At 30.1% G+C, this 12,799-nt stretch overlaps 1 protein-coding gene across 1 annotated transcript; it reads right to left on the bottom strand.

The window, feature by feature from the left end:
- Positions 1 to 504: 504 nt before the first annotated feature.
- LOC123890616 (putative DUF21 domain-containing protein At1g03270) lies at positions 505 to 5,400 on the bottom strand. Its single transcript, XM_045940255.1, has 13 exons — positions 4,946 to 5,400; positions 4,778 to 4,854; positions 3,623 to 3,706; positions 3,425 to 3,538; positions 3,047 to 3,130; positions 2,776 to 2,847; positions 2,507 to 2,574; positions 2,152 to 2,239; positions 1,991 to 2,064; positions 1,519 to 1,912; positions 1,353 to 1,399; positions 1,174 to 1,246; positions 505 to 863 (listed from the first exon to the last, which is right to left on the bottom strand). The coding sequence occupies exons 1-13, from the start codon at positions 5,181 to 5,183 to the stop codon at positions 843 to 845; spliced, it is 1,434 nt and encodes a 477-aa protein (XP_045796211.1). The 5' UTR covers positions 5,184 to 5,400; the 3' UTR covers positions 505 to 842.
- Between the last annotated feature and the right edge of the window lie 7,399 nt (positions 5,401 to 12,799).

The raw sequence follows: 12,799 nt of genomic DNA, 5'->3' as shown, positions 1-12,799 counted from the left end.
TGCACAGTGCTTTGAATTGTAACTATCCTATAGTGCAAAATTTGATTTTGGATAGCCTTAGGCATTGGGTAACTGAGTTTCACATTGATGGTTTCACTTTTGTAAAATACATGATTTATTTATAGGCCAAGTACTTGTGTAACTGACATCAAATTAACAAACTAAATAAATACTGCTTTATGTGTTTAAGTTTGTAAAGAGAAACAGGCATTTTGAATTACTTGGTCATTCTTGCAAGTTTTTGGTTCCGGTAGATGAATTCAAATGTCAAATGATTAGTCGCGATACAGCAGATAAGGCATCAATTTGAACTTCGTCCAAGCAACATAGCTATGATATGTTGATAGGCATTGAGATACAATTTAAGGATGTCTTAATGTTCTAGTTTTTATGGGATAAAGGCCTTATTAATTTGAAATTCAAACAATGGCCAAGGATCAAACTCGCATACAGCCCAAACAAGTTGACCTTAGCTTACACACATTAAACACTTACGCTCAATCATTTGGTTAGGCAGAAAGCACAAGATTCAAACCAAATTGCTTATGAAAAGAGAATGTCGAAGAATAGAATCTACTATTAGAAATCCTAGAGCTATATTTTATAATAAGACTAAGAAAATTGTGACCTATCTCCATGATGTATATTATATCCTAACATATAAACGTACCAGTAGCTATACAATATAGTATATGCCATCCTAACTTTGAAACGCACCAGTAGCTATACAATATATTAGTAGAATGTCTATAGTATAATTTCATCATTTACTGCCCTGGAAGCTCCATCGGACTCAAACTCTCCTTCAATGTGAACAATCATTCAAAAACTCGGTCAAACTTTCACCTGCTTGCTTGATTCCCCTGAAAGAAAGAAACAATATTTCAATATAAGAGATCTAAACATTCCATAATATCAAACCAGCAATCATAATAGTACCATATCTAGATCAGAAAATAGGATAAGTAGTGGAAAGTCTGGTCACCAAACTTTCACTTGTATTCAAACAAAATATGTCCTCTTAATTAATGTAAAACATTCATGTAATTTTTATTTGCAACAAAAAAGTAAGTTAACCTTTAGCATGCAATACAAATGCCCAAACATAATGATCAGCTTTCTATTACAAGCTTAAACTTTGAAGGTGAAAAAAAAAAAGTGACTCCAACTTACTGCAGGCTTGTGACCTGTCGACCTTTGGCCTAGTGCAACAGATGAAGCAGCTGCGACAGCAGCAACACGTATTCTGCCAAATTCATAATGCATTTCATAGTCAGTTAGTCATCAACCATTTAAGAGTTCTAGGAAATAATGAAATTGAGAAGAAAAATAAACCAAAAAATTCACATCACCTCCTCTGTACATCTATATACACATCTGTCTCATCTACAATTTCTTCCTGCATGGACAGAAACAAAATAGCAAAATTTAATTATTCTATGGATTATACAACATATTGTATTTTCTTTGTTACACCATTAACGCACAAATGTATTAGATAAACATAAGGAGGTCTACCTGTAGGAGTTCTTCAAAAACATCCTCCAAGGTTATGATGCCAATAACTTCCCCATCTTTATCACCTGAAAAGTGGTGGAAACTATTTGGTGCAGTGTCATTTTCTTGGCATTGTTGGTTGGCATTCTTCGCATCGTTGTATCCTCCAGGGTTATGATACCTAGAAAGCTTGTCAATATCGACAACATTGTCTGATTTCTCACAAGACCCGGCTAGCAATGGCACAGTCAGTTGAGAACTATGTTTGATGCCTACTTCATCGTTGTATTTGTCGAAGTCACCAGCTGCCTGAGGGTTGTTTTTCTCTCTTATAACCTTGACTACAGCTGCCATATGGCTGTTTCCTTTTTTAAACTCATTGAGGATATCATATAAAGGCATATCTGCTGGAACCCTGTGTTATTCATGAACAATAATTTTGTTCAATTGATAAGTTATGAAAGATGAAATGAAAGGGCACAATAGGTCAAACCTAGGAATTTTCCGGAGGGAAACGGCACTAACTAGACACTCTGTCTCAGCTCTTAAAGTAAGAAGATTTTTTACCTAACAAAGAGTAGCAAACAGGTTTTAGCAGCCAACAAAACAATTTTGATAAAACATTTAGAGTGCACTGTTGGTAATAACACTTACTAGTAAAATGCCAATAATATTTTTGGGGTTTCCACTGTATACGGGGATACGACTGTGACCTCGTTCAAGAATTTTCCCAATCGCTTCCCTGTGATAAAACAGAAAACAAGTTATACCTAAACTTCAGCTCTAAATACACTTTGAGCCACTTTAAAATAGTATTTGGTATTTAAGCATAGGAAGACTTTGAATGTGTAAAGTTACTTATGTTCTTTCTAACATTGTCAATAAAGCAATATAATATAAAGTCTGAAAGTTTGACATTAATACCATCTTGTGAGGATGAAAAATAACTTAACTTTCTGTGACTCTATATTAGATATTTGAAAATAAATGCTTAAAAATGAAAACGCACCAGTCCAATTTGGCTTCAACATCCAAGGAAAAAGTTGACTCAATTGGTGTCATAGCCTCCTCTGCTGTCTGCATAGCAATGCAGAATTTTGTTTCTATATTAGAACAAAGGCAATATAGTAGATGCACTTGAAGTTAAATATATCTTATCGCCAAAAGAAGTTATAACACATTCATAGCAGCTATCACTGGTAAAGTTATGGTCAGGCAATAAAGAGAATCCAACCGATATTAAGCTCATCAGAACAATTTAGTTAACAAAGTATCTACCTTCAGAGTGAGATCTAGTGCTCCACTGATAATCGTCGCCTCGTCATGTGTGAGTTCCCCTCCTTTACCAGCCTTCAATGATCAACAGAATTAGAATGAAATTTTTTGTCAAGGTGAAATTAGCATCCTTTCGTAAAAGAAAAATCTTTTTTTATATGGTAACGAATTAGAATGAAATTATTTGATCATATTTCCAAAGAAATGCAGTAGATACTCTTCTTGATTAGGAAGTTGTACAAAACCCACTTGGTTGGTGATTCAAACACATTACCTCTTCACTATGGATTGAAACAAGGGCTTTCAATTGTGCTCGCCTAAACAATACATCATCGTGTCCAAGCAATAGATCCATAACCTACAAGCACCAAGGTTATAGTATAAGCTTCATAAAAGCCATATTTTGTTGCAAATAAAAATTTCCAGCCCTTTTATCACAGGGCATGGGGTTAAGATACCATGGAATTAAAAATATGATCTATTTGAACATAGAATTCATTATATAATTAAAAATCAAAATTACTATAAGAAGCAACTTTCTACTGTCAAGGTAAAATTACCGCCTTTATGCTATGTTAGAAATTATAATCTAATATAATGTTAATGAAATTCCTTAAATTAGTTTATAATTTAGACAACATATAATCTTTACCTTTCCAATAGGGTAAGCAATCGGATAACAGATGAACATCAGGACACGTACAAGCCCGATAAATGTTGCTCCAACATAGAGGCGATATCTTGTGCATATAGCTTGTGGGATGACCTAATCTCATGTGACAAAGTAACAGTCAGTGCATTGTCCTGCTTGGTTACGATGCAAGCAAACTCAATTCGAAAAATAGTGTACCTCTCCAAAAGCTAGAACAAAAGTTACTGATAGTAACACTGCTACAACAGGATGAAAAAGTTTATCAAGGTAAAGTGGAAGTGCCTGCAAATCAAAAAGGAAGAAACACAATCGCCCAATCATATTTTATCATAATGTCACTTTGTTATATTAGTATATTACTTGCTAAAACATCTTCAAAAATATCTAAATGGTGAAATATAATTAGATACATATGAAAAGAAGTAGAAAAAAATACACCCTTCGTATGAGTTTAAGGGGTTGTTTGGATCGACTTATTTAACCTTATCTCCTGTACTGCCCCAAGCACTTGCGAGACTCTTTGAGATAGTTTATGAAAACAACTTACGTGTAATCCATCCTAAATGGCCCCCCCCACTAGTGGTGGGTGGGATTGGTGTCCCTCGGATTAGTCAACTTATTTTCAAAAAAAAAATTATGATTAATCCAGACTAATCCATAAGTTGTTTTCAACTTATTTTCATAAGCTCTCTAAAATTACTTATGAAAACAATGTATAGCTTATATTTTCAACTAATTTTCATAAGCGTGCTAAAATTACTTATGGAAACAACTTATAGCTAATATAAAAACAGTTTGACTTTATTCTATTTCTTTTTGTTTTACCGTTAATCCTCTGGTTCCCTGAGGAAGGGGGCCAGTAATCCATAGTTCGACCGCAAGGTAAGTAAAGTCTGACAAAGAATGGTTGCCACGAGGAATCGAACTCGAGTTCTCCCGAACGATTCGTCCTAGGGGGAGCCCATTAACCACTTCACCCAAATGTCTTGCTTGAAATAACTTATATATTAATATAAGCACTTTATATAAATAACCACTTAATTAAACTTTTTATCCAAACACAACCTCATTTGGAGTGGAGTGAGTGTTAAGAAAATAAATCATGTATGGTAATTAATCAGGTAAGTTAAAAAAAGCAACTCTATTTGAATTAAACGTGAAATAATGAAACTGAGACATTGGACTCAGGTGGTTAATGAACTCCTCCTATGACAAATCGTTCAAAAGAACCCAAATTTGATTCCTAGTGGGAATCATACTTTACTTACCTGGCGGTTGAACTCTGGATTGCTGGCCCGGGGAGCCAGATGGTTAATACTGAATAAAAAAGTGAAATAATGAAATTAGAAATACCTCCATAGCAAGAGCATTACAAAGAAGCAAAGTAACATGTAGCTGGTGTTGTTTTTGAAGAACAGGGAAAATTGCAGCTGCATAGTTAACAATCAACAACAAACACAATTGAACAATGAATAACAAACAAGAACAAAGTTAAAGAGAAAGCATTGTTATTAATATTACCAGCTTGTTTTTTCTCAGTGAAAGAACCACTTCTTTGAAGAATTTCAAGACCAACAGAATCCAAAGACATTAACCCAAGAGTAAGACCAGACATGATACCAGCAAAGATAACAAGTAAACATGAAATTCCGGCGTAAACAAACCACCACACTGTACCGAACGGAATGTCATCGGCGTCGTAAACGAACGAATCCGGCGGGAAAACGGTGTTGTTTCCGGTGAGGTTTAGAGGGAACATTTTTTTGTGTGTGTGTTTGAGTTTAGAAGTTAGAAATGTGAAAGTAATGTAATAATAATTAATAATCGGTGCATGAATGAATGAATGAATAAGTTGGTTCGTCACTAAAAGCGATTATGTTAAATAATAATCCATGTGGCAAGGACCATGCTCTTCGCGTATCATGATGATTTTTGTTTTTTCAATTAATTAGAATTGTTTTTAGCGTATTGAGTTTAGGCATAGTACCAAATTCAGTTTTGGCTTTAGTGCCAAAAGTCTCGTATGATGAATACGTCGTGACTTTCACGAGAAAATACGAATTCATGCTTACTTCATAATTTTTTTTTTTTTTACCTTTGATCACTTGGATCAATTCATTGTTGGTAAATTTTTTCATAATTTAACCGATCGTTATTTGGTACAGTGGTTATTGACATTGAATTTAGTAGAGAGGACCACGGTTCGATCCTCGCAACTGCGATTGGGAGGGGGTTGAAACCACTTAATGGCGGAACTGATTCCGGATCAAATTAGGCGGTTCAATAGGTCGGATACTGGTGCTGAAAACAAAAAAAAATTCTTCATAATTTCAATAAAATCTTAAAGCAAGTACTCCCTCCGTCTCAAATCTTTAGTCTTTTTAGCTTTTTAATTTTGTCCCAAAATTTTAGTCCTTTTAATAAATCAATGCACATTTAGTGATACTTTATCATTTGTACCCGTGCAAAAGTTAAAACATTAATTAAATATATTTTCTCTTTCTTATAAAGTAAGGGTAAATATGACTTTACTTATCAGTTCTTAATCTCCGTGCAAAACTCCAAAAGACTAAAGTTTTGGGACGGGGGAGTAATACTTACTTGATTTACTTCCCTCCATACCAAAATATAAGTCATTTTGACCATATTCAGGGACGGATTCAAGGGGGGCAGGTAGTGGCCAAGGCCCCCCCTCCCTCTCATATATGTATATAATATATATATTATTATGTTTCAATTATCTATCTATAACACTTTAGTTTAGTATTATGAATTATACTATGGTAAAAATAAATGACTAGCATAAAATATATCGGTCCTTAAATATATAAAATATTAATTGTCAAATAAAGTGTATTGAAATTACAAAATATTCTCAAATATGTCTATTATTAGTAATTTTTGGACAAACTGACTAACATAAAACATATTTGAGGATCAAACTAACAAAGGAAAGATAAATTTGAAAATCATAATGACTAACAAAAAATATGTTTAAGGCTCAAAATAATTGTTCTTGTTTCCGGCCCCCCGTGCAATAAGTTTCTGGATTCGTCTCTGACCATATTACTTAAATTAAGAAACGTAATTAATATTATATGAAAAAGAGAAATTATGAATTAGTTTACAAAATTATTTTTTATTAGTGGTACATCAATGATAAATTAAAAAATGGAAAAAATAAAATAAAATAACCAATTTAGTTTTTGCTTTGACAGAACATAAGAAATGAAATAAAAGAACCAATTTAGCTATTTTGAATCGAGTCTTCAAATTTACTGAATCACTGGTTTCATTTTATGCTTTTGTGAACATCACTAATGTGGGTCTTAGCACATCTTCAATGAGAATATTAATATATTATATAGGGATTTTTTTTTTGGTACATTACTATATAGGGATTTTTATTATGACGAAGTTGTATTTTTTCCGGTGGAGGAATTTGACATGACAATGCAACTTTTATATAATTTGACGACATATTTTAAATAAATTATTGTGGTAATAAAATAATTATTTATTTTTTTTCGGATTTTGCTAATGAATGTCACGCATTTCTCTTTTTTTTTCATCAATCATACCAACCAATACATGAAAAAAAGAGGGGGGTAAGTCGGGAATGCTAGGGTCACATCCTCCGACAGTGGCGGATTCAGGACCCGGAGACAAGGGTGCAAAATTTTTTAGCGTATAATAATATATATATATATATATATATATATATATATATATATATATATATATATATATATATATATATATATATATATATATATAATTTTTTTCTAGCTATAATTTAAGTAATTAGTTAGCGTATATTTGATTTTGCGGTGAAAATAATTGATTTTGAACAAATTAATTTTGTAAAATTAATTCTGACTAAAATTGAGTTAAAATTAGAGTGATTTATGTTTGAATATATTTATCTACTTTAGTCAAAATTAATTGTGATATCTCTGAAATTAAAAGCAAACATAGACTTAATTAATATATCTGTACCAAAAAAATAGACTTAATTAATATATACCAATGTTGCACCAATTTGCAAAATTTATCTAAATAGCCCGGTGGTTGAGCTGTGGGATGTGAAGGAAAGTACCTATGTTCTATCCTTCCTTATTCTTGTTGTGCAATTTATTTTGAACAAAATTAAAATATTACAAATATAAATGACGCATGTCATTAATTCTGCCAATGCCATCCATCACTTTATCATTTACTAATATAATAAGGAGTTTAATTGTTGTGCACCGTCGGTGTAAAAAAAATTTATACATACATTCAATGACGTGTTGCCACATCATTTAATGAATGTGACACATCATGTGTTTTTAATTATCATGCATGATGTGTCGTTATATTATTTGACGAATGTGCAAAATAACTTTACACCGACGATGCATATAAATTAAATTCTATAATAAGTGAATAAGACAAAATAAATTGGGCAGATTTGTAAATCTTTGAGTGCAAGGTGCAAAAGAAAAATATGAGGGGGTGCAAAGTAGACATAATACAGGGTATCATGTGTAAATTCTCAAATTTCAGGATGTGCAGGTGCACCCTCTGGTTGCACGCTGGATCTGCCCCTGTCCTCCAGCATTCCTCTTACGTAGTCGTAGTCGTAGGTATGATATAATGTTATACCAACTACTAATTATGTTGAAACCCAAACGAGTTCATGACAAAATGATTATCTATTGGAGTATATTTTTTTAATCAACTAATTAATATTTTTAAATGTTTAAGTATAGATTTCTTTTTTTGTGGTCCAGCAAACATTAAAGGCTTCAGATTATGTTTAAGTATAGATAGATTAAGATAACACGTTTAGGTTTTCTATAAAAGTAAAAATAAAAAAAATTAAGATAACACGTTTGGATCTAGACTAATATGGGTTTTGTCTAACTTCAAAAACTTGATAAAGTTTTTTTATGGTACACAAGTCATCAATATTATTAAATCGGATACAAATTTTACAAAATTCATTGTTGGATATCTAGAATTTTTTTAAAAAAAAAAATTGAAAATGATTTGATATGTTATTGAGACACATCAAGATTAACGACATTCAATATAAAAATCCATAAACTGTTAATCTGGATGTGTCTCAATAACATATCAAATAATTTTCAATTTTTTTTATAAAAAATATGGATAATCTATACGATATAAACTTTCAATCCAACGGTGAATTTTGGAAAATTCGTATTCATTATAGTACTAGCAGGACACCCGTGCGTCCGCACGGGAGTCGCGGCGTTGCCGCTCCTCACTTGATAAGATAAAATAGTAATTTATTGGGAAGTAGATTAAAAGATTAAAAAAAAAGAAAGATATAATATTTGGTAAAAAAAAAAGAGAAAAAGAACAATGGTAAAACTATCACAAAAAATCTTATGTCTCCGTATTAATATTTGAATATAAATGATAATGTAGAAATTATGGAAAAATATACTACCTTATTAATATATTAGTAAAAACATAGGCCTTTTAAAAGCCACCAAAAAATTAGGTCCCCGTATTAAATATATGAATATAAATATATCCTTTTAAAATTATTAAAAAAAAAAGGTAATCTTGTTAATATGTTAGTGAAAATATAGGTCTCACAAAAATATCAAAATAATTAGGTCACCGTATTAAATATGAGTATAACCCGTAAAATTGTAAAATAAAATAGACAACTTAATTAATATATAAATAAAAGTATAAGCCCCGTAGAAATCACAAAAAAAAAAAGTTTCCATATTAATATATGAATATTTTATAGGTTTTGTAGATGTTATAAAAAAACGTACAAACGTATTAATATGAGTAAAAAACATAGGTCCCGCATAAACCACACAAAAGATCAGGTTATCGTATATTAATATATGGGTATAAATATAAGTTCACAAAAAATAGTTAAAAACTGGAAATTTTATTAATAAGTGTAAAAACATAGGCCATGCGTACGTGTATGATATAAACTGTTGTTGTTTTGTTTGGCACACCTTGTGCCAATGAGGACTCATTATTAATAATAAAATTCATTTTAGTTTGTTCAGAAAAAAAAAAAAAAAAAACAGGCACCGCATAAATCACACAAAAGATTATATCCTTCTATTAATGCATGAGTATAAATATATGTCAAGAATGAGCAATCTTATTAATATATTAATAAAAATATATATGTTTCGTAAAAATGAACAAAATAATTCGGTGCTTGTATTAATATTTGATCTAGTATAACCCGCAAAATTATAAAAAAATAAACAACTTTATTAATATATGATTAAAATTATAAGTCTCGTAGAAATCACAAAAAAAAAAGTTTATCTTATTAATTCATGAGTATAAATATATATAGGTCCTACATAAATTATTAAAGAACATGAAATCTTATTAATAAGAGAAAAAACATATGCCACTTTTTGCTTTTTCATAGCTGCCCCACAACAACAACATAGTAAACCCTACTTTTTGCTTTTTATTCTTGTTCATCTTCCAAAGAGGGGTGATTTTGGATCAATTTTTATCTGAAATCACCCCCTTTTGATTGTTTTATATATTTTTTTTATTTAAATAAGTGATTTTCACACATTCTTATGTTTCATTTGAGTTTTCTTTTGTTGTTCTTGTCTGATGTTGTTTTAATCCCGTCTTAGTGCAGAGTTTTTTTGTCTTGAGTTCGCGTCTTGGTACGGTGTTCGGTTTAATTCCGCTGTAGTACGATGTTTGTTTTGTTCAGATTTGCAGATTTGCTCCGATTCAGATTCAGTGCAGATTCACACGTACTCTACTTACTTGAATAAATGAATATTGTTTGTTGTTAGTCTAAAAAAAAAGGAAAAACATAGGTCCCGTAGAATTCACACGAAAGATTATGTTCCCGTATTAATATATGACTATAAATCGTAAAATTATAAAAAAAATAAACAATTTTACTAATATATGAGTAAAAATATAAGACTCGTAGATATATCCAAAAAAATTAGGTTCCCGTATTAATATGAATATAACCTGTAAAATTATTAAAAAAAAATAGGCAACATAATATTTTAGTCCTTTTTTTTATCCAATAATTTTCTTCCGCATAGAAAAAACTCATAAGAACGAAAGTCATATCTTTCTTGTTATATCTTTCTTGTGTGATTTGTTTATGGTTTTGTTTCTCTGACTCTTTGTAAATTTTTGTAGTCTACCTCGGTACGACTTGTGTTGGGGAGGTTGTCTATGTTAATATATCTCATTTTGGTTTGTTAAAAAAAAATATTAGTCCTTATATCAACAACAAAAAATCTTTCAAAAAAAAAAACTTCTAAAAAATGTCATTTATTTTTCAACTATTTTCAACTGTGTATTTAATTTTTACTGTTTTTTTTAACTAAATACTCCCTCCGTCCCAAATTATAAGGGAAAATAAAAAAAATCACACTTATTAAGAAAAAGTAAAACATGAGAATTTGAAGTATGTTTTTGTGGGTTTTCCTTGGAATAAGTTGCATAGGAAGATGTAAAAACAATTTTTATTGGTTGTTGTTTATTGAGAAAATGAGAGAGAGAGAGAGAGAGAGAAGAAATTAAATGCAATTTGCATTTAATTTTATGAAAATAAGGAAAAAACATTCTTGAAAATGATTTTTTCTCTTATAATTTGAGACAAAAAAATGGGTTTTTTTCCTTTATAATTTGGGACGGATGGAGTATATCATTCGCGCGCAACTGTAGAGAATAATCCTCTTGAGGTAACTGACAATTTTTATTGTTTTTGTCTCACCATTTTTTTACGGGAGTTTTTCAGTTTTTCTTCCACCATATTCTTGTATTAAATTAATTAAATTTATTGAGTTGAACTACAAATTGAAAATTAACTTAATTAAATATTGGATTGAAGTCCATAAATCAAGTTGAGGGAATCTAAAATAACAAATCATAAACAATAAATGATAAAATTACACTAAAGAAAGGGTTGGACTCAAATAAAGTATCATAAATAAATGGAAACAACACCATATACCTCTATATTGTAAAAAAAAAACATACATTTGTTGTCTTATTTGGTATAATGCACTTATGACGTTGAAATAAAGAATTCCATTTAATCTCTCCTTTTATTTGTACATGAATTTTACTCTCTTATTATAAAAAAGAAAAAAAAAAATAAACACTTCCCCTTTCTTCTTTTAACTTAACTCATATTGATTATACGTTGGTTCCAAAAATATAACAAATTAATTCATATGGCTTAGTGGTTAGTGTAATAAGAAGTGTAACTAAAAGGTTAATGGTTTGAATCCTACTAAGAAATTTTTTAGCATTTTTCTACTAACTTTTTTTAATAAAGACACAAAATAACCCTGAATTGATTATGTGTCAAAAAATGAAAAAGGGGTAAATTGGAAATTTCATATGTATGTTCTTTTCTTATATAGTAGATTTGTAACTTGTGCACGGTGAAAGATTTGACCATATTTTGAGCTTATAACTTATAGTTTATAGCTTATAAACTCATATGACCAAAAAAAATCTGTTTGATAAACATTTTTGAAAAAAAGCTTATAACTTATTTTTCAAACATTATTTCAAGTAGCATATAGCTTACGGCTTATCATTTTTTCTTCAAATTTTACTCATGTCATGTTACTTGAAATAAATTAATTATCTATTAATTAAACTTTTTTTTTTGTCATTTCATACTTATAAGCTAGTTCAACCGTTATTTTATCACACACTATAAATTCAATCAGCTATCTTATTCACTATAAGTTAAAAGCTAACTTATAAATCATTCACTATAAATTCATTCGATATAAGCTAGTTTATCAGTCATTCGCTATTTTTTACCAAATATAACCTTAAAATGATCTACCAATAAGTAACGAATGTTATAAAATTGACAAATTTTTTAAATGTCATCCGCAGCTTAATTAGCAGACGTTATATAAAAATTCGTAGAATATCTTTGGGGGTATCCGCTACCTAAATAGCGGACAAGACTATTTTAATAAATTTGTAGCGCGCTAGAAAATGGGTTTTGTGTCTCAAAAGAAATTCTCTTTTTGTTATGGTGTGGGCTTATATCAATTGAGGTCATTTCGGTTAAATTCTACTTTAGTGGTATATAAAAATTAAAAATTATTTAATATGTTATTGAGACTCATCAAAATTAATGATATTTAATAAAACTCATAAATCGTTAATTTTGATATCTCAATAACATATCAAATTATTTTCAATTTTTCTAAAAATTTATATGAATAATCTATATGATATAATTTTTCAATTCAATGATCAATTTTATAATATTTGTATTCGTTATAATGTTACTCGAGACTTGTGTGTGGTGCACCACATGAACCACTTGTTCATGTTGGAAAAAACAAACTAATA

This window comes from Trifolium pratense, linkage group LG6 (assembly GCF_020283565.1).
Source record: "Trifolium pratense cultivar HEN17-A07 linkage group LG6, ARS_RC_1.1, whole genome shotgun sequence".
NCBI lineage: Eukaryota > Viridiplantae > Streptophyta > Magnoliopsida > Fabales > Fabaceae > Trifolium > Trifolium pratense.
The sequence above is the reverse complement of the archived record's forward strand: the minus strand, read 5'-3'. Positions and strand labels throughout refer to the sequence as shown.

Excerpts from the sequence above, each read along its gene's own strand:
- LOC123890616 (XM_045940255.1), bottom strand. The coding sequence starts at position 5,183 with ATGTTCCCTCTAAACCTCACCGGAAACAACACCGTTTTCCCGCCGGAT. Across the intron at positions 2,848-3,046 it reads TTTCAATCCATAGTGAAGAG|GCTGGTAAAGGAGGGGAACT; the intron begins GTAATGTGTTTG and ends TGATCATTGAAG. Across the intron at positions 2,240-2,506 it reads GTTGAAGCCAAATTGGACTG|GGAAGCGATTGGGAAAATTC; the intron begins GTGCGTTTTCAT and ends GTTTTATCACAG.